The sequence below is a fragment of the Elgaria multicarinata genome, chromosome 2, assembly GCF_023053635.1.
Source record: "Elgaria multicarinata webbii isolate HBS135686 ecotype San Diego chromosome 2, rElgMul1.1.pri, whole genome shotgun sequence".
Classification (NCBI taxonomy): domain Eukaryota; kingdom Metazoa; phylum Chordata; class Lepidosauria; order Squamata; family Anguidae; genus Elgaria; species Elgaria multicarinata.
The window spans coordinates 159679630-159702509 of record NC_086172.1 but is presented as its reverse complement, the minus strand read 5'-3'; the positions used below and the strand labels follow the sequence as shown (position 1 = coordinate 159702509).

The 22880-nt window shown below is 44.6% G+C and overlaps 1 protein-coding gene across 4 annotated transcripts in view; it reads left to right on the top strand.

Moving 5' to 3' along the window:
- Positions 1–22880, top strand: part of SYNE3 (spectrin repeat containing nuclear envelope family member 3) — a 106862-nt gene that overhangs the window by 79567 nt on the left and 4415 nt on the right. For 3 of the 4 annotated variants that reach the window (XM_063118009.1, XM_063118008.1, XM_063118010.1), the window contains 5 exons: positions 1914–2077; positions 6223–6346; positions 8464–8616; positions 9963–10112; positions 12719–12757. In XM_063118009.1, the coding sequence (XP_062974079.1) occupies positions 1914–2077; positions 6223–6346; positions 8464–8616; positions 9963–10112; positions 12719–12757 (630 nt within the window). The remainder of the gene's footprint in view (positions 1–1913; positions 2078–6222; positions 6347–8463; positions 8617–9962; positions 10113–12718; positions 12758–22880) is intronic. The other variant, XM_063118012.1, reaches the window with a different exon arrangement.

Below are 22880 nucleotides of genomic sequence, written 5' to 3'. Positions count from 1 at the left end.
TTCCCAGTTTTGGAATTTCTCCCCCCACCACCTCTTTAGCTCACATTTGACTAGCCAGACCACCATGGCACCCATTATACGACTAGCCACATTCTCCGTCAGAGACATTTTGTGATGGTGCTCACAGCAGTTTCTCAAATTCCCTAATGTACCCACTGGTCCAAAATGTTTGAGGTTCCTTGGCATAGGAAGGCTATTGTCTTCATGCCCTGGTGGCATTTAGGAGGCCACAGAGGAAAACAGGATATTAGATTAGATCAAGAGTGGGGAACTTTAATGGCAACATTCCCTTGGGGGTAATTTGTTGAGCGCCACATGCTGGCAGTGGACAAGGCTGAAGCCAGCTGTGAGTGGTGCCAGAACTAAAAGATAGGGACAATCTGTTCCCTCTCTCTCTTTCCCTTCCTCCCTCTTTCTCTTTCCCTCTTTCTCACTCCCCCTCTCCGTGGCACCCCATTTTCTTTATCTCTCTGTTTGAGACAACCCCCTTTTCTCTCCCCCCATGTCCAGTGGGCTACTGGAGTAGGGATAGAAGCCTGAACTGATCACATGCATAGTCTTTGGAAATGAAGCCAATGGCCACATATCACCCTAGGGATGGCCCTGGTGGCCCACCTTTGGAGATGGATCCTTGCCCATAAGTTGCCCTCCTTTGGAGATGGATCCTTGCCCATAAGTTGCCCACCTTTGGAGATGGATCCTTGCCCATAAGTTGCCCTCCTTTGGAGATGGATCCTTGCCCATAAGTTGCCCTCCTTTGGAGATAGATCCTTGCCCATAAGTTGCCCTCCTTTGGAGATGGATCCTTGCCCATAAATTTCCCACCTTTGGAGATATATCCTTATCCATAAGTTGCCCTCCTTTGGAGATAGATCCTGGTCCATAAGTTGCCCTCCTTTGGAGATGGATCCTTGCCCATAAGTTGCCCTCCTTTGGAGATGGATCCTTGCCCATAAATTTCCCACCTTTGGAGATATATCCTTATCCATAAGTTGCCCTCCTTTGGAGATAGATCCTGGTCCATAAGTTGCCCTCCTTTGGAGATGGATCCTTGCCCATAAATTTCCCACCTTTGGAGATGGATCCTCCACCTGATCCAACATGGCTCTTCCATTCTTATGTTTACAGTTCTTACATGTACAGTTTTAAGATCCCCATTTACATAAAGACTAACTATGCATAGGATTGTATAAACACTCTTTGGTATCTACATCATTTCAGGGGATGGGGCTTCTTGTTAAAAGGCAAAGGCTTTGATCCAGATAAAGTTCAGTGTGCTTAATCCCCTTTGAGATCAGTAAGAGACGTTTGTCACAGCTGTCTAAAGACCCATCGATTTCAATTATTTTTAAGCCTTGCTAGCATTCTCTGATCCTGCACTAAAGAGGCTCAAAAAAAGAAAATGGCTCCCAAACATATGGATGGGGAGAAATTTGTTCAGTTCACATTCACAATGCAAACGTACTGGATTTTGCTGCACTTTTGAACCTACACTTTTGAATCTAAACTGAAACTCGGTGATCTTCAAAATTCGCACTCCTACGAATTTTGCAATGGAGAACTCCAATTAAAAATGCACACAAAAATGTATAAATGTAAATGTACATGAAAATACATGCAGATTTTCATGTGGACCTTTTTTTTTAAAAAAAAAAAAAGGATCTCAACATTTGGAATGAACTCGACTTAAGATTGGAATAATGAGAAACCCAAATTGATAGGTTTGTCCACCTCTACCCAAACATTGCTTGCCGTTGGCCTTATAGTGGAAACTTCCAAGTCACTTAGCTGTTATTGTCAATAAGGATTTTGAATAGAAGTATGTGATGATAATGAGGCCTGTTCCCAAATAGGGAGGGAAGCTGGAACTGGCTCGTGTGTGTGTCCATGGGTCTGCGTCTTGTGCCTTTCAGAGACTGCAATCCGAGTATCAAGACAGAGAGATCCAATTACACCTCATTGAAGCCCATGGGCAGTTGGTTGCAGAAAACTCTTCTTCAGAGGGGGCTGGGAATATCCAGACTGAAGTGAAGAAGCTGAAGGAATCTTTCATGTCTCTTAAAGGTGTGATGTCGAGGTAAGCATTTACATAGCTTCCTTGCAGGAATTGTTCCTGTTTTGCATCACAGCTGGCTGGGGATGAAGGCCAACAAGGGGGCTGGAGAGGAATGGGCCTGGAGAAGCCAGGACTGTATTGTCATCTCCCATTTCCTACGCGCTTCAAAGGCGCATGCATTTTTTCCTCTTTGGGGCCTGCCAACCCTATCCCTAACATAGGTAGCAGCCCAAGTGGGTTCCTACTATATTAATAATAGAGGATGTCTCTCTATCTATCCGTGCCGTCAGCATCAAGACCATGAAACCTAGACACCTGGAAATTGACATACATGCTAAGGGGACCTTAGGGGTGTACACCTCAGGGTGATTTCGTGTTTAGAATGCATTCATTAATTTAAATGTGTCTATGTGGTTGAAGCCTGCACCAACGTCTTCAGCCACTAGGGGCAGACTTCCCTAACCAGCACAAAGCTTTGTGCTCCATACTGTCTGAAGGCAGTGGAGCTTAGTAGGCCGAGAGTTATAGGGACATATAGCCATGCTGTGGGGCAGCACCCTTCAGAAGAATGGAGTGGACGGAGCCCACCCTCAAGAGTTTATACGGTGCGCTGTGGGAGGGGCCATGACTAGGGGTGTCAGTGGGCCTGTCTTCACTCCGACAGGGCAGCACAGTGTGTCCAACTCTGATAGCTGTGGAAGTTTGCTGTATCAAGCTAAGAGCTCTTCCAACCCGTCCAAAGCCAGGGTTGTTCGATAGTTTTAAATAAGTTCTCCAAAGAAGCCACGTGACAACAATGCAGTATTGTGAGTGTGGTAAAACTGTTTATAGCCATCCCAGTTAGGACGGGCCCATCAACTTTTGTTCCCTTGAGCATCCATGGCGGACTGAAACAGACTGAAATAAGCCCTCTTCCGTGGGCCTTTACTCTCTTCCTGAGTGGAGACTGACTTCTGTTCTCATACATTTGAATGGTCTTCCCAGACTCAGCCCTTTTTCACTTCTGCTCCCAGACTTCTCCATATGTAAAACATACTTTCTAGTTCCTTTCCATTGCCACTGCTATGTGGAAAGTGGCAGAATAATAAGCTTAAGTCTTGGTGAGTCACCAAGGGGTTCTGGGAATTTGACCTTTTGCCTTCTTTCCTATATTCATAACTTTTCTGGCAGTTGTATCTTTTCCTCTTTTGGCCCAACTGTTTCTCCGCTTTGGAACTAAGTAGCTCTTTCACTAGGTGCAAGTGGTGGGAGGGGGAAATTCATCCCCACCTCCTGAGCCCGTCAGGTTTCCTCATCAGCTGAGAAACCAGCCGCGGGTTGTAGCCATTTCCTAATCACAGCTACAAGCTCTGTGTTAGAACAATCCCCCAGACAGTCACAAGCCATTAAAAATGGCCTTAAATGGCAAGACTACGTCCAGGGAAAATCCGCTGGCAGGAACTTGTCACGGTATCTTTTACAGCTCGGTTTGTCCCCTGCTGCTGCTGAACTGGTGTTACGGGGTACAACTTGGAATACGGTGCTTCAGTTGTTTGGAAAAGACAAATAATTCCCGTCGGAGCAGGCCCAAACATGAGGTGAGGCAAAGGCCCCATTCTCAGTTAGTAAAACTGGGGGAGTGACAGATTCCTCTACCCTTCTTTTCTCTCCTATTCTTCTGGGTTGAGAGAGGGGGAGAGAGGGCCTCTAAAATGGCACCAGCATCCTAAAGCAGCTGGTAAGGTTTCTTTAAAGTAGTGCCACTTGTGTCAAGAGGGCCTGCTGAGGCTGGAATTCAAACCAGAATCTGGTATCTCGAGCTTGGGATCCCAGACTTCCCATATGAACTTGGCATTTCGACGTTCAGGATTTGTTTCTGCCAGCCTGAAGGGGATGGCCTTGAATCTAAATTGGGTGTTTTGGGGGTGGGAGCAGGGTTCACATGGGTTTCAGCTCTAGTTCAGATAAATAGCTTAAACAGATTGCCTTGCTGCTAAGAACGGGCAAAGGTTCTATATATAGGGGACCGTGACATCACTGAGCTTCCTAAGTAGTTGGCCGTGCTCACAGCTTCTCTCCAGGTGAGGCGTGAGTTCAGCGGGCAGCTTTCCTGCTGGATTGACTTTCCAGTTCTGCCAAATAAAAGGGGATTAGACACATTCGTGGAGGACAAGGCCATCAATGGCTACTAGTCCAGGATCAGAAGCAGTAGTTGCTGAAGAGCAGCAGCAGAAGAGGGCAGGTAACTCATGCCTTAGTTGCAGCCTGTTTGGACTGCTGCAACGCACTCTATGGGGGCTGCCTTTATTTATTTATTTATTACATTTTTATACTGCCCAACAGCCGAAGCTCTCTGGGCGGTTCACAAAAATTAAAACCATTAAGAACATAATAAAACATCCAACAATCTAAAAACCCAAATACAAAATACAATATAAAAAGCACAACCAGGATAAAACCACACAGCAGAAATTGATATAGGATTAAAATACAGAATTATTACAGCAAAGTTTAAATTTAGGTGTTAAAATACTGAGAAAATAAAAAGGTCTTCAGCTGGTGACGAAAAGAATACAGTGTAGGCGCCAGGCAGACCTCTCTTTGAAAACTTGTTTGGAAAATTCAACTGGCCCAGAATGCTGCAGCCAGACTGCTGACTGGGGCCAGTATAAGGAGCATGCAACTCCCTTGTTAACCAGTCTGTTTCCAGGCACAATCAGAAGTGCTACCTATGTCCTACAAAGCCCTATCTGGCTTGAGACCAGGCTGCCTGAAAGACCACCTTCTCCCATGTGAGCCTACCCAGATTTTAAAATCTTCAAGAGAGGGCCTTAAGAACATAAAGACGCAAGTGTCATGTTGGAACAGACCAAGGGTTCATCTAGTTCAACATTTTGTTCACACGGTGACCAACCAGCTATTGACCAGGAACTCACAAGCAGAACATGAGTGTGACAACACCCTCCCCCCCCCCATGTTCCCCAGCAACTGGTGTATGTAGTCTTACTGCCTCTGCTACTGGAGATAGCACACAGCTTTTAGGATTGATAGTCATCGACAGCCTTCTCCTCCAGGAATTTATCTAATCCCCTTTTAAAGCCATCCAGATTGGTGGCCATCACTATGTCTTGGGGTAATGAATTCCAGAGTCTAGTTATACACTATGTGAAGAAGTACTTCCTTTTATCTGTCCTGAATCTCCCCACCAATCAGCTTCATGGGACGTCCCTGGATTTTAGTATTATGGGAGAGGGAGAAAAATGTCTCCCTATCCACATTCTCCATCCCGTGCATAATTTTGTACACCTCTAGCATGTCTCTCCTTGGCCTTCTTTTCCCCAAGCTGAACAGTCCCAGCTATTGTAACCTTCCCTTCTTGGTGGCTGCTCCCAGGCCGCGAACTCCCTGCCAAGGATGGGTGGGTGGGTGCCTTCTTTGCTGTCTTTCCTCCAGCAGGAAAAGACTTTTTTTTATTATTCGAGAAAGTCTTTGGCATGAAAGCTCCTCTGTTGGGCTGAGTATTTCCTCTATTCTGCTATTATGTCTTTAATGTAGTTGTACTCTTTTAATCACATTGAAATTGATACATATAAAGTTCCTATGGGTGTAAGGTGTCTTGAGTGCTATTTTCTGGGCAGAAAGGAAGCAGGTACAAATCAGATAAATAAATGTCCTGCTTGTGGGTTAACCACTGGTGTTTGGTTGGCAGCAGAATGCTGAGCTTAGATAGGCCTTTGATCAGATCCAGCATGGCTCTGTTGTTCAAATCCACAGGCCTTCCTTGGCCCTTTGGCTGGTGACAATTAGATTCCATGATGCTTGTTCCTTGTTTATTTATTTATTTATTTATTTTTATTTATTATTTCATTTCATTATACTGCCCAATAGCCAAAGCTTTCTGGGTGGTTTACAAAAATGTTATTGCTTTTGTGGGTGGGTTTTGTGCAGTCGATGAATTGACTCAGCTCAACGATGTTTTGGCACCTTTTCAATATATAGGCCATCGTCCAACACACCATTAACAGCACTGGACGCAGCCCATGAAAATCCTAAGGAAGTTTTACTTTGTTTTGGGTTCTGGCCATAGGACGAAATATGGAGTCTGCATTTATGAACATTGTGTGCATTAGTTTAATAACAACAAAACCCATCCCCTTCTTTCCCCCTCCTGATTTTCATCATCTCAGTCTCCTCCAGAAAATCCATCCAAACAGGACGTCAACAGATGCAGGCAAAAGAATAACCCTTTCGGGCAACATACCAGCACGGGGATTTGTCATTCACTCTATAGAAGATCTAAACCACTCCTGGGTGAGTAAAAGCGTCTGAGTCCTGTTTTTGCTGTAGCATACAGTTCTTACTGAGGGGACTGGTAATAGAACAGGCTGAACCTCTACTAAAGTCTCAGAACTGGGACTTTTGGCTGAGGATAATGGGAGTTGTAGTCCAAAGACAACTAGAGGGGGCCAGGTTAGCTTAGGCTGCCCTAAACTAACCAGCTACCCTCAGGTGCAGAGGGGAAAACTGTCCCATCAGAGATGTCAAAGTAAGATTCACCCTGACAGTACTGGATACAATGAAATGTCTAAGGAGGAACTTAGTTCTAAAAAAAACCCATGGGTCCTAGACAGTGGAGGCTGTTAGCTCCGAAGTCGGTGGGGCGGTGAATCCACTCCAGGTTTCAGTCAGAACCAGTCAAAACTCTAAAGGCATAGCTCCTTTAGAGATCTGACTGGTTCTGACTGAAACCCGGAGTGGGTTTACCGCCCCACTGTCATCGATGCCACCAGCCTCCACTAGTCCTGGGTCTCAAACATGTCTCAAAAGCACGCTCTCTGATTTGGAAGTGTTCCCTTTTATTCCCAGTCACCCTGGGGCAAGCAACGGGGATTCAGTGGGGGGGTGGAAACCTAGTTTACAGATGCAATCGCCGCGCATTACTTTGTTATGATTACTAAATGCTGACCCCAGACATTGAAAATGAGTTGCAGGGCAAAGTTTACAGGTGCTGGGTTTGAACCCGGACGAGCCCTGGCTCAAATTAAATCCTGATTTTTTTTTTAAGCAGATCCTAATTTTATTTTGATTCTTTATAGAAGGCCATGCTGCTTGGACCTGGGCCTTGTTTTAGTTCCAAGGGTGTTTTCTGTGTTTTACAACTCTTCGTTTAGCTATCAAACTTTTTAACAGGAAACATGGGGCCATATTCACAGCGGGTGTAGGTTGTAACGCTGACATGCTATCCAACAGCAGACACCTTGGGAATGAAGCCTGCTCTTGGCTCTGAAATATTTCGAATGCTGAAAGTGTTCTTTTCCATTGCCTTAAAAGTCCTTTTTAACATTGCCCCTAATTTGGGGGGGGGGGTGCAGCTGTAGAAGTACCTTTAATAAATGTTTTAACAATGTATTTTATGTTCTTAATTCAGTTTTAAGTGTTTTATATTTATAGTTGTTCCCCGCCTCGATCAAAATGGAGAGGCGGGTAAGAAATATTTTTTTAATTATTTATTGTTATGGTCTATGCATCTCTTTGGCTCACTGTATATATTTTTCCTGCTTTCCTTTTCTTTCTTTCTTTTTTACCTATAGAGGAAATATTCCCACTTAGGGTCTTTCTTAAGACCAGGCACCCATGACAGTTTGAGGTTAAGAGTACAATCCTATATATGTCTCCTCAGAAATAGATTCCATTGGGTTCAATGGGACAAACTCCCAGGTAAATGGGTATAGGATTGCAACCTTACTGCATCATCAGATGAGTGCTTTATAGCACGCTTGTTACTGGCCATTCAAGGACTTCGCGGGTCCGTTTGACGACAACGTCTGCCTCCAGCATGTCTCCCGCTCCTTCTGTTCTTTTTTCCTTCACAAAATAAGACCCAGAAAATCCTTTTTTTTTTTTTTACTTTAACGCTACCTGACACCATTTCCTGCTGTGTGCAGGAGGAGCAGTGCGATAAAATCGCCCACTGAATGGGTCATGTGGTTGTTCCTTGCTTCCTGTTTCTTTAGACAGGAAGCTATTCATCCCTATCGTGGGACAGAAGCGGGAGGCAAAGAAACGGTAGAGAAACACGATTTCCTCCCCTCCGATGAGGCTCTTAGTATGAAAATACAGGAAGATGGACATTTTGTCTTCTATTTTTCTTTCCAGTATTGCTCCTTTCTGCTTCACTCTGCCTTGGCCCAGCCTTGCCCTCACAAAAAAAGAAGTAACGTCTTTAAAAAGCCAATTTTTAACAACATTGATTTTTATCTATCCTGTGCCTCATAAACACAGGTTAAGAGAAATCAGCAACTTCTCTGGAACACTTTATGGTTGACTCTTTGGGGAAAGGCACGAATCTAATCTTAACTTGGAGAAAGTACATCTCCTTGTTTTCTTCCTCATTTATGTCCTCCTAATTTTCATCCCCTGTAATCCAGAAGAACACGGACCAAGGCGAAGATACTAGTGATCTCCAGCTCATCCAGAACTTTGAACAGTGGTTGCAAGGAGAAAATGCCAAGCTGTCAAATATTCTTGCCATGAAGTTATCCAGTAGTGAAGGACTTGAAGCAAGGAACAGCAGTCTAAAGGTTTGTTCCACTCCATTGTGCCGCATGAATTTGGCAGTACTGTACGATCTGGTTAAGTGGATACCTTGGTCTGGCTTGTAGCAATGGGACAGGAGCATAGGAAGGTGCTTTGTATAGTGGAGGCTGGTGGCTCCAATGTCAGTGGGGTTTCAGTCAGAACCATTCAGAACTCCAAAGGAGCTATCCAAGGTGCAAAGCAAAGACGTTCATCTAGCTCACAAGCAGCAGCTCTCCAAAGCTTCAAGAAGGACTTTTTCCCAGCCCTGCTTGGAGATGCCAGGAGTCTTCTGTATACAAATACTGGATCATATCCAAAAGCATCTCTCAACTGACCAAAGGCTCTTTGATCATCAAAAAATGCCTCCCTCCCTCTCTTTCCTCCTATAGAAGATCTCCTATCCCTTGAAACCATTGGATGCAAGCCCATGTGCTCTAGCTTTGAACTACAGCCCTTCCTCAACAGTCTGAAGTATTTCAGCATTTTTCAGAGTAGCTTATTTTCTAATTAATTCAAAATGGTATATAACATAAAGACAAGCAATATAAAACCATGAAATAAAAACCATGTAAAGGGGCCTTCGATCTCATTCTGTGGGTACTTGAGGCTTGCAGGAGAAGCCAGTAACATCTGATGATGGGCAGATCAAGCAGGCAAAGTCCCATTCAATAAGCAGAGTCAGGTCACAGTAGGCAAAGTTTAGCAGATACAGTCTAATCAGGCACAGTAGGCAACATCAAAGTTGAATAGGACTTTGGATAGTTTCAAGTTTCCCCTGCTGGCTGGAACTTTCATTTACTTGGGCAATAGGAGAATGTTGTCTCAGCAGGGAGCTAGAGCCAACTGAAGGCTGAAAAGACCTGTGAGTACTGTCAGCTCTGCCCCTCCTGGAGGAGTTGACTGGACTGTTAAAGCGCCTTTGTCTGATTTTGTAGCCTGAGACGTCTGCAAGGCTGAGGAGATGGAACTTCCACTGGGACTCATCTCCTGAATCAGAGGCATGGCTATGTCCCCTAGCTGAAAATGCCCTGAATGAGGCCCTGATTGTCCTTTCCCTGGGGATGTAGCCTGTGCCTCGTCCTCTTCATAATCCTCTGTTGCACACTGGAAGGACAGAGGGTTAGGGGCATGACACCCTCACGTGGAAGCTTAATAAAGGGATAATAAAAGGGGCATTTAACCATTTTGTGACTTCCTGGTTGCAAATATTTGTGAAACTCGCTCATATATACGTATTGGTAAAGAGTTAACGTAGGAAGCTGCTCAAAATCACCATGTATCCCCAGCCCTGCCCCACCTCCCAGCGTTTGTGTGACAGAGCAGTAATTGATCTCCCCCTGCCCTACAGGAGCTTCAATCTCGTGTTCCTGAGGGTCAGCATCATTTTGAGGATCTCTTGCGTCTTCAGCCAATTGTCAAGAACCCTGAGGAACTGGAGGAGTTGCGTTACCGATGGATGCTCTACAAATCTAAACTGAACGACTCCAGCAGCTCACTGGTAGGCCTTGTGATTTTGGAGAGTGGCTAGTAGCAGAGGGATGGTGAATCTTTCCCGTTATTCTATAGGGTATTTTTATTTATTTATTTATTTATTACATTTCTATACCACCCAATAGCAGAAGCTCTGTGGGCGGTTCACAAAAATTTAAACCATGATGAACATAATAAAACAACCAACAATCTAAAAACACAAATACAAAATACAGTATAAAAAAAGCACAACCAGGCTAAACCCACGGCTTGTGCAGCCTGTCTGCTGCCCAATGGAGCCACAGTAAGCATGTTCGCAAATAAGAAAATTTGCATCCCTATACTTGGTCAGAAAACTGGTCACCCAGTCTCAGGCCATGTCTACACCAAGCCCGATCGTCCTGGCTGGTCACGGCTGAGTCCCTGTGCATCTAAAGGGGACTCCTGGGGGCAGTGGGGATGGGCACGGGTTTTCCCAGGGATAAAAATCCTAGGAAAACCCCATTCTTCTCGCAGTCTTGGGATCGTCCTGAGACTGCATGAGGTGTGGTCGCCCGTCTCAGCTTCTCTCCTCCTCCTCTTGAGTAGCTGGGGACAGTGGAGGGAAGGAGCCAGGCTGGAATGAATGAAGGGACATTAGGGGGTGGGAGCAGGGGTGGCCGCTTTTTTTTTTTTTTAACCTTAGTTTTCTTTTTTTAAAAAAAAAAAAAAATTGTGGCCACAACGGGCACGTCGTCCGGGACGTCGCATGGCCATTTGGACGCAAGGCGATGATCCTGGAATCAGATAAGTCTGGGATCGTCTCTCCTGCGTTCCTCAACACCTTTAGGTGCAGAAAGGGCCTCAAACAATGTCCACATTCAAATACTTCAGGAAATGTTGAACAGCACATGGTTCTATGAGAATACTGTATTCCATATTGCTTTATGTCAAACTATCAACACTTTAAGGCATTACAACAGTAAGTAGCTCTCCTTGGCAACTGGGCCATGTCAAGACCAAAGTATGCCACTCTTGTTTGGAGCTTTTTAAGCTGGAAGGGCACATTACTGGAGCTGTATGGCTGCTGTCAAAAACAACACCCATGTGTCCTCTCCATTTTCTTTCCATTGGTAACGTGCCACGCAACGAAAATGTGATGTGATTCCATTGCACTTTTAACCAGGGACGAGGGAGAGATTCGGTTATCATTTGAAATCCACACCTCTCAGTTTTGCAGGGGATTTCTCCAATCAATAAAAGGCCTACAGAAATGCGTATATTAGCGGAAATAATGTTTAAACGCATTAGGTTAGGATAATTGCTGGAAAAGGTGTATATGCAGCAAAAAATGTGTGCATTAGGAGAAATGTATGCAAAATTGCTTATGAATTTTCATGCAGACTTAAAAAAAAAACCTCAAATTCAAGATGAACTGAAGTTAAGACTGGAGAAATTCCCAAGTTCAAGACAAACTGAAATTAAGATTGGAAAAATGAGAAATTGAGAGAAACCAAAACTGATGGATTTGTACACCCTTACTCCTAACCTATCCTGCTCTGCTTCATTGGTTGCTCCCTATATTTTTTATTTATTTTTATTGCATTTATATCCCGCCTTTATATCCCACCTTTTTTCCTCTTAAGGAACCCAATTTTATCAATTTTATCCTCACAACAACAACCCTGTGAGGTAGGCTGGGCTGAGAGTCTGTGACTGGCCCAAAGTCACCCAGTGGGTTTCCATGGCCTGAGTGGGAACTAGAAACTGGATCTCCCGACTCCCAGTCCAACACTTTAGCCACTATGCCACACTGGCTATAGGGGTGCAAAAATGCCAGACCATGTATTTTGCTTTTCTTCAATCTTGTTCAAATGACACACTAAGCCATGGTGGTTGAGCACTTTGAGCTAAACATTATGGCTTAGCACATGGTGTGAACCATTCCATAGGGTGGCTACATAACCACAGTTTAAATACGCTTACTAACCTTTTGCTGCAATAGGGTTAGCGGCCTAACCATGGCTTAGTGTGTTGTCTGAACAGGCTGTACATGTCATTTGGAAAGAGAAGAGAAGGAGATTTGAGGTTGTGTTCAGTACCATAAACCACCCAGAGAGCTTCGGCTATTGGGCAGTATAGAAATGCAATAAATAAATAAATACCGTCTAGTTCCATTTTTTGCTGTTTCATATATAGAAGGTCCTACTAATTTGGGGTATGTGCTTAGGATGGGGAGAGGATGAACTCTTCTTGGTACCCAAAGTCCTGATTGCAAATGTTGGAGTGAAGGTATCTAATAAGAAGATACCGGGGAAAATTAAATTGTTAAGGTTGTTTTGTAGCGTGATTTTATCCAGGCACTTCCTGCAAAGTTACGATTAGTCACTAGGTGTCAGTAAAATCATAGTTATTTCCATTGTGAGCCTGTATTATCCAACTTAAATTGTTTGGAAACAAAATCCATTTGGAATTTAAACTGGTTGTGTGTGCTATAAAGCTCATTAAATGAAAATCACCTGCTGCTTTAGCTTGTCCAGATGATGAGAAATTTTAAAGCAACATTCTCCCCTGCGAAATAAACATTGGTTTACAAGTTCCACAGGGAACCCATGTTTCATGCTTAAAAAGCAAAACTTTTGTCTTTTAAAACAGATGACAAGTTCTTTGGAAGAGCCCACGGCATTCAGAAAGGTAAAAAAAAAGAAGCATGTTTTTATTTGTTCACAAAAGCTCTGGTTTCACCATGGATGCAGTCAGTCTTCAACAGATAGATAGATAGATAAACTAACTACAGAGTAATTTAAAAATAGATTTGGTGCTAAATGTTTTGGCTTCCACCTTCACCAGTAGCTGTGATGTTAAATGGATACCAAGTGTGGCAGTTGGAACACTGGGAGATGAAAATCCCTAAGAGGAAAAAAAGAAGCAGAAGCAGATATGAGTTGTATAAAGCCTATGAATTGTCCTCCAGGTTAAGGCCATACGGACTAAGGTAGTATCCAATATTAGCCCTACATAGAATAGAACTGTTGAAATTAATGGGACTTGACTTAGTAAGGACTAACTTAAGTCTCATTCATTTCAATGGGTCTACTTTATGTAGGACTAACTTTGGACACTACCTTAAGTGTCGTGAGTCTGTAGATCCAGAAGTTTTCCTTTCTGTTAAGAATGTCAGTGTTTTGACAGAAATTATAACTGTTGTTGTTTTTTTAAAAGGCTCAAACTCTTTAGAACAGCCTTCCCCGGCCTGATGGACTTCAACTCTTCATCACAACAATTAAAGCTGCAGGAACCCTGCCTGCAGGACCCTGCCCTCTTTTCCATCTGGTCTATATTAGAGTGACCAGAGGACAGGGTCCCTGCACCTTAAACTGTTGTGATGAAGAGGGAATTTCACCAGGTGCTGCATGCATACCAATGACACCTACTGAAATTCCCTTTTTTATACAACTGTCAAAGATGCAGGAGCCCTGTCTTCCTTTCCATATGGTCATCCTAGCCAACAAAACTGGGCTACATGGACCAAGTATAAAGCAGCCTCCTATGTTCCTGCACTCTGGGAGGATCGAGAAGAGATCCTGGCCCTCCTCTGTGTGACAACCTTTTAAGTATTTGAAGAGTGCTATCATGTCTCCCCTCAATCTTCTCTTCTCCAGGCTAAACATGCCCAGTTCTTTCAGTCTCTCTTCATAGGGCTTTGTTTCCAGACCCCTAATCATCCTGGTGAGGGCAACCAGGATTGTCTCTCTTAATTAATTTAATCTCCCAACCCTCCCCCCCTCAAACTTCCATGCACACCCCAAAAATTCTTCAAAATTGTTCTTTCCTACCCTTGTCTCATAAACCCACAAAAATAGGGACCATTTCTTAAGCCAACTTTAATCCATCCAATTCCCTGTGTCCTAGATGCACCGTTCTTTGGTACCTGGGATCCAACCCATTTATAGGATGAGGAAATCAAACACTGGATATTGAAAGTCACTGAATATCCCTGCTGCCACCCAGTATGAGAGTTCAAGTGGCAGGAATGTTTCCCTCAGCATGTATTATAGCCCTAGGAAAAACAACATGCTTTATTTAATTCCTGGCGAGAAGACCGCCAGACACCGAGACAAAAATACCGTTTTCTTCTGGAAGGGACACTAAAGGTGGCCAATCTAGGCCATATTTTTCACCATTTTTATGTCTTGTTTGGATTTTTTTTAGCTAAACCTGACCCTGCAAACTCAGAGAAGATAGCAACATCTACTTCCCAAATGATCAGACCTTTTTTAATAGCCATCTTCAGTGTAATGGTATACATGTTTACTCAGATGTAAGTCTCACTGAGTTCAATGGGACTTACTCCTAGGTAAGTATAAATAGGCTGCAACTCTAAAAGAACTATTCCCTGATCATCACTGGCCGTAAAAACCTTACCTGAATAAATAGGGTACAGAGAGAAAGGTTGCAAATTAAGAGTGCACACTGCTATCATTTTATCCATAAACAGGGGACTAGAAGATTAAAATGAGAAAGTTAATGCACTGGGTTCTGCAGCTAATTCCATAGGTTGACAGTGATGGAATAGCTTCTTGGCTGCTAGAATACTTCAGAGCATTGTAAAAACAAATATTAAAAAATAATGATGATAAATGTGTCTTCAAAGGTTGACTTCTAAGTTGTTGAAAGTATTGCAAGAGCATACTTAGCGTCAATTGGAAATCAAAGCAGGTTATTTATGGGGTTCAGTAGTTCTGTTTGATTTATTTTCTGCAGCGCTCAACCTAATTAAAGCTCCTTGCTGTGCAAATTATTTGGGTCTCGTTGTATGTACAAACAAAATAATTAGGATTTATTAAATTCATGGCTCCCTAATTGGTTCCCTTTGAGATGCTGCGGAATGCAATCTCATTGAACAGATGGCTGGAAAGGATGTACAATTGCATCTCATTTAGAAGCCGCTATTGATCTTCGGGCCAAATCAGTCCAGCCATCCAGGGGCAATGCGAGGGCATTCCCTTCCAGATGAGGAGTCACTCAATTCAGGCCCCCATGTGGAAAATTCCCAAGAAGATTTAGGAAGCAGGTGGCCCTCCAACCTCCATCATGCCTGATCATTGCCTTGCTGGCAAGGCCTGATGGGAATTGAAGTCCACCAACATCTTGGGGGCCACACGTTCCCCATTCCTAGAATCATAGAATAGTAGAGTTGGAAGGGGCCTGTAAGGCCATCGAGTCCAACCCCCTGCTCAATGCAGGAATACCTGAACAGGTGGTTGTCCAGCTGCCTCTTGAATGCCTCTAGTGTGGGAGAGCCCACAACCTCCCTAGGTAACTGGTTCCATTGTCGTACTGATGTAGGGAGTAAAATACTTGCATTGGGTTGGATCCGGTGCTGGCTGGCTGCCAACAGAATGGAAACTACTGGTGAGATGGATTCCCTTCCCCAACCTGCACACCCTAAACCTGCTGTGGAGGGTTGGAGGACCTTTGGAGCAGTTTGGGGGGAGGAGGTCATGGGGGGGCTGCAGGGGGAGGAGAGCAAGGGCAAGTTTTGTTGGATTTAACCCATCGTCACATATTCAGGACAGCTCCAAACGGAGGCATGGGACAGGCCATAGCTCAGTGGTAGAGCGCATGCTTTACGTGCAAAAGGTCCCACACGTTCAGTCCGTAGCGTCACCATTTAAAAGATGCTCAGGTAGCAGAGCTTGGAGAGGTATGGTTGGACGAAAGCAGGGTTTGGCAACCTCCAGATGTTGACTTCGTGTCCCATCACTGCTGGCTGGGGCTGATGGGAGTTGGAGTCCCAACAGCATCTGGAGGGACACAGGTTCCCCACAGACAGAAGACAGCCTGGACTTGGGCGGCAGGCCCGGCATCTGCTTCTGGAGAAATTCATATTATTGTAAGGGTGTGATCCTATACATGTTTAGACAACCATGCTGGCTGGGGAATGCTGGGAGTTTGGGGCGTTTTTCTATTTAAACATGCATAGGATTGCATCCTAAGTTCACCTTCTGCCCCACCCGTCCCCCAAGGTGCTCAGGGTGGTGTACAAACTTGTCCCTCCTTGCAACTTTATCCTTACAAACACCATGTGAAGTAGACTAGGCTGAAAGACAGTGATGGGAGATGGTTCCTTGTGTGTATAGCTCCATCTCTTGCAGCATGGCAGAAGCAGTGGGGCCTAACTCTCAGATCATGGGCGGCTGCTTGGATGGGACAGATCACATCTTGTAGTCTTTAGAGAGGACCCTAAAAGTCGCCGGAAGTGGCAGTCATTCTGGCCAGCGGACTCTATGGTCACCTCCATTTGTTTTGGATTTCTTGCCAGAACAGTCCGAAATACCCACAGGGTTCCTGCCAGATGACACAGGAACCACTGTGGATGCCCGCTAACCATCTTGCAGAAGATGGTTAGCCAGCATGGGTAAATGACCCACCATGGGGAGGGGCGTCTTCTGCCATACAACATGCTAACCCACCGTGGATTCATTTTTGAGCAATCTGGGATGGGTAAGCATGTCATCTGAACACGGCCCCAGAGAGCTGCTGCCAGTGAGTGTAGTAAACAATACAGCATTATATGGACCAGTGGACTGACTCAGTATAAGGCACCTTCTTATATTCCTTCCTATGTGGCAATCTCGCTTTATAATATAAACTAACACCAGCCGGAACATCAGGAAAAGATTCTGAGGCAGGCATAGCCTTCAAGCACAAACATCAAGTGTGAAGACAGACATAATATAAAGTTTATATTATGTTTGTCTTCATACCTGGTCTTCGTGCTCAAAAGCCAAACCTGCCTGAGCACCATTCCGCAATGCCCTCGCGGGTGTTACTAGCAAGACTCCTCGCGGCTCCTATGTTCGGCCAAACTGAAAAGCATCGCATTTTGATCATGTCTCAAGTCCTGTGCTTCCCACGCCTTGATCCTGCAGAGACATCACAATGCCAAAGTTGTGACAGCTTGGGCATTTCCATGGCAACCGGCTGAGTCATTAACACGCCTCCGCCACATGATCAGGGAAAACCAAGGGATGATGGTGGGAGACGAAGGGTGGCAGGGATGCTAAATTTATATGACTTCTGTCGCTGTTAGCCTCAGAGGGATAGCAGGGGTGGGCTGAAGTGGAAAAAGAACTTTGTTGAGCAGCTGCAATTTGCCGGCTGCTTTACCATCTTGGTTATTTTCCTCCCCATAACCGCCCTATTTTGCAGGTTGAGACTAGAGGCTGAAAGTAGCCCGTCACCCATTTACAGCAGCACAGGTTCATGTCAAAGTTGTGGGCTCGAACACAGATCCACAGTTAACGCCATATGCCAAGGTGATCTTTGAAGGAGGTCGCCTTTCGTGAGAAGGCTTCAGAACCTGCCCGAAAAAGGGCTCCTTGTGTCGGGGAGGGAATCTACACATCGTTGTGAGGGCGCTTGCATGCGCCCCCAGTGCACCCTCACAACGACTGTGTAGACGGAGAAAGAAGAGACGGAGGAAGAGGCGGAGGAGGAGGAGGCTGGGGAACCAGCCGCGTCCTTGCCGCCACTGCCGCCTCCCCGCCGGCCTCCTGCTGCCGGGGTAAGAGCCACCCAGGTCGGAGAGCTCGGCTTCCGCTTCCGCCAAGCTCTCCGACCTGGGTGGCTCTTACCTGGCAGCAGGAGGCCGGTGGGGAGGCGGCGGTGGCGGCAAGGACGCGGCCGGTTCCCCAGCCGCCTCCTCCTCCGCCTCTTCTTTCTCCGTCTACACAGTCATTGTGAGGGCGCACTGGGGGCGCATGCAAGCGCCCTCACAACGACGTGTAGATTCCCTCCTGGTTCTACTTGGTGCTTCACTGTAAAGAAGGCAAACTCCATGTTAGGCATGATCAGAAAAGGAATTGAGAATAAAACGGCCAATATCCTACTGCCTTTATACAAATTTATGGTGCGACCACACTTAGAATACGGTGTACAGTTTTGGTCACCATACCTAAAAAAAAAAGATATTGTGGAGCTGGGGAAAGTGCAGAAAGGGGTAGCTTAAAATGATCAAGGGACTGGAGCATCTTTGCTATGGAAAAAGGGCAGAGAAGAGCAACTAAAATGATCAAGGAGATGGAGCATCTCCCCTATATGGGAAGGTCACAACAGCTGGGATTATTCAGTTTGGGGGTGGGGGGAAATGAGGCTAAGGGGAGACAAGATAGAAGTGTACGAAATTATGCATGGTATGGAGAACGGGGATAGGGAAACATTTTTCTCCCTCTCCCATAATACTAGAACCCATTGGGTTATCCTGTGAAGCTGATTGGTGGGAGATTCAGGACAGGTAAAAGGAAGGACTTCTTCACGCAGCGCAAAGTTAAACTATGGAATTCACTACCACAAGATGTAGTGATGGCCACCAGTTTGGATGGCTTTAAAAGGGTGGCCACCAATTTGGAAGCCAGGTAAGGGGGGAGGGGGGACCTATTCAGCCCCCATTCCCACTTACCTGCCTCTGCCACAGAGGCAAGTAAGTGGGGAAGGGAGGGCAAAATGGGATCCGAATCTCGATCCGGGCCTCCGGATCTCACTCCGGTTCCAGATCGGGTCCTGAAGCGGTTCGGGGTGGTGGTGCACAGCCCTAATGTTTAGCTTGAAATACTTAACTTCCGTGGCTTAGAATGTCGTCTGAATAGGGTCAATCTATATAAATAAAAATGTAAATGTTCGTTCGAACATTATATCGTTCGTTATATCTCCGAAAGTTCTTCACCGATTGCTTTGAAATTTTGACACAACGTTGCATTCGAATATGCGAGCATTGTTATGTAACTATGTTCTATATGGGGACAAAAGTTTGTCTTAAAATCGAAGAAATAGGCCTCCTCAAAACCAGTCCTGCTGATCATTGTGACATCGCCAACCAGTAGGCCAATCCACTGCCTCTGCCTTCTCTCTTATTTGCATGTTCTCTCACAATTGGCTGAGTGAATATAGATGTCACACCTGTGACAGTTACACATTCTGAAGAAAGGTAACTGCCAGGAGTTTCCGCTAACCTCCTCACCGTAAAAACATCCTTTTTAAAAAACCAAACAATTTGCTTTACTTCATCCAAATAATGCCTCGCAGAAGATCACATTTAGGTTGTCGTACTCGCAGAGCGGAAGCACTGCGACGAGAAATTGCAAATCAGACTGAGGAAGAACGGGCATCAGCAAACGAGAAAAAAAAAAAGAATGCCTCAAATACGTGCCAAGGAACCAGGCAAGCAATGTTCAGCCAGACTTGAGGATGCACGATTGCGAGCACGGCAATCGCGTTCTGCAGCTTCAGATCTGCTTTGTTCTCAACAGAATGATCGTGACAGGCTGAGAGTGGCTGAAAGACGTCAACAAGAAACAGCACATCAGCGTCAAACACAACTCCGTGGTAAACAATCACACGATTACAGTTTCCTTGCATTCCGGTACAACCCAGCTGATGATTATAGTTTGAGGCGGCATGTTCTCATCGGCACTATGACTGAAGTGTGTCCTTATTGCAAGGCTCTTAAATTTAATGGAGAAACAAAAGGAATGTGTTGCGCTGCTGGAAAAATTAAACTGCCTCAACTTGGAGAACCACCAGAGCCATTACAAACTTTGCTTGCCAGATATACCGCAGAATCAAAGCATTTCCTATCTAACATCAGGAAATGCAACTCATGCTTCCAAATGATGTCGTTCGGCGCAGAAATCATCACAGCTCCATTTATGCCAACTTTCAAAGTCAAAGGACAAATTTATCATAAAGCCGGCTCCTTCCTTCCGTTTCAACATAGTCAACATAAATTCCTACAAATGTATTTCATTGGTGATGGTAATGATGAATTGAATGCACGCTGCGGAATTTATACCGGCATAAAAAGGTCCATCGTTTCAAAACTGCAACAGCTACTTCACGAAAAAAACAATTTAGTACATTTGTTCAAAACAGCAATTGACATGATGCCATCTGATACACACAAGATTGTTATTCATGCTGACAAAACGCCTGCTGGAGAACATGTGCAAAGATTCAATGCTCCAACTATAGACGAAGTGGTAATTGTTATAGTCGGAGATCAATTTCAACCTAGAGATATTGTTATTCATCGGAAAAACAATCAATTGAAAAAAATTGAAAATCGGCATGCCAATTATCATGTTGCGAAATATCAACCAGCCAAAACTTTGCAATGGCACGCGGCTTGCAGTAAAAAAATTACTGAGCAACGTCATAGAAGGAACAATCTTGACAGGACCTTTCAAAGGTGAAGATGTCCTCATTCCTCGCATTCCTATGATTCCAACAGATATGCCATTTCAATTTAAGAGATTGCAATTCCCAATTCGATTGGCATTTGCAATCACCATCAACAAAGCTCAGGGCCAATCTTTAGAATTGTGCGGTTTAGATCTAGACACAGATTGCTTCTCACATGGACAATTACATGTTGCATGTTCTAGAGTCGGCAAACCAGACAATCTCTATACACAGACAATGGAACAACTAAAAATATTGTATATCCACAAGCATTGTGAAATTAAACATATTAGAAACATCCACTTTGTCTTTTCTTTCTTTTCAATTTAACTAAACTGAGCCACAGCAACACATGGCAGGGTACAGCTAGTGATAAATATTGTCTTCCAAAGGCTGAATAGAAAGCTTACAGAATAACACTATTGACCCATCTAGATTGTCTGGCAGAACCATATGTCTAAGCACATTCCTGCTATCAAGAGGGAGTGTCAAACTCATAGTACCTTTATGCTTGCTTGTACTTAACCAATGATGTTTCTTGATGAGGTCTCATAAACACAAGGGTCCCCACCCATTTGAGCGGCCTTACTTATATTGCCTGACACAGGAATTCCCACCCCATACTGACATTCCAGTAAGGCCTCTGCCCACGTCTTAGGTTTCTGTTAAAAGCACAGGAGCATGGCCAGTAAAGAAGTTGGCAAACCATTATTTACTCACAAAAGCCTACTTAGGTTAGTGCCCATCTCTCAGGGATATGAGGTTCAGGGTATTTCTGAAAATAAGAGATTAAAGATTCCTACTTGGTCATCTAATTGGGTCCAATATTAAAGATTAATTCTCTGTAAGAACAACTATATCTTATGCTGGCAAGATGAAGGCATCATTGATTTGTTTATTCAAATGCTCAATATGCATGTTGAATTTTCCCAAGAGATAGTTTAATTTAGGTACCCCCACTTTCCAAAATTTGATCCAGAATCAAAGAAACATAGGAGGGGCACAGCACCCCAAATAACAATATCCTCTCAGAGCCTGGGAATATTTCAGTTCTCTGCTATGGTGGACTTCACCTGAGGGCAAAAGTTGTAACCAACTGGTTTGGTAACAGATTTTTTCTTCTTGTCACATCTTCTTTCACTATCCTAGAAAGACTGGTGAATTCCAAATAGAGAGTACAGGGATAGGCGGCCTTTTGGGGAGCACGGGCACATTTGGCAATTTGATAAACTGTCCAGGGCACCACCACAAAATGGCTGCCATAGGAGGCGTGGCAAAGGACAAGTAACCTGCCCAAAAGAGTGAATACAAGGCAGAGATGTGGGCTGAAGCCTAGCACACTAAACAGCTACTCTGAAAGCCACAGTTTTCAATACCGACAGAAACCTATTTCACAGCAATCCAAGCTGCTGCTAAGAAAATGATTTTTTTAAAAAAAGTGTGTGGGGTAGGGCACCTTAGCGGGTGACAAGAAAGGTGTCCAGGGGTGTATTGGTGTCTCTGGGCACCGTGTCACCTGCCCCTGGATTAGGCATTTGGATCCCTGCGTCTTCATAATCTTTTAATCTTTTGGTGGCTTAGAACACCGGCATCTGAGAGTTAGAAACCGAGCTTCTTTCACTGTCGCCTTTGCATTCACCCCCGCTTTCCCTCTATTATACAAGAGAAAAATTGAAGGGAAAATTGCTATGTCACTTCCCAATTAATTTGGCAGACGTTATTTAAAGCCCAAGGCTTTGGAGGGCTCGATTATTAAGCTGATTTACCCAACTATACTAATAACCCAACATTTTCAGACTGTGTCCCCCACCGCCACAAACAATATGGGGATAACCGGCTTGCTCCATAGAAAGGTTGTAACAATGACCAGGATTATATAAGAAGCATTTTGCACCCTCAAAGGGCAGTATGTATAAAAATGTACTTTGTATCATCTGTACTCACAATTTTTCTTTAAGGGAAGAGACAGATCAGTGCTACCACCAGTATCAGAGGCAGTAAGCCTGTGTGCACCAGTTGCTGGGGAACATAGGTGGGAGGGTGCTGTTGCACCATGCCCTGCTTTGTTGGTCCCTGGTTGACAGCTGGTTGGCCACTGTGTGAACGGAGTTCTGTACTAGATGGACCCTCGGTCTGATCCAGCAGGGCTCTTCTTATGTTCTTATGTTTTTAAAGCAATATTTGGCATGGGGTAGGTCTCTGAGTCAATCCCCAGCATGTCCAGATAAGGCTGAGAAAGACCCCTTTCTTGGACCTTAGAGTAGGACTTCTGTGTGTGCAGCACCTAGTGAAATTCCCTCTTCATCACAACAGTTAAAGCTGCAGGAGCCCTGCCCTCTTTTGTACTGATCAAGAGGGCAGGGCTCCTGCAGCTTTAATTGTTGTGATGGAGAGGGCATTTCACCAGGTGCTGCCTGCAAATCAATGACACCGGTTGAAATTCCCTGTTCAGTACAACTGTTGTAGATACAAGAGCCCTGTCCTCTTTTCCATATGGCCACCCTAAAGCCTTGGAGAGAGCTGCTGCCTATCAGTATAGACCAGAGTTGGGCAACCTCTTTCAACCCAAGGGCAG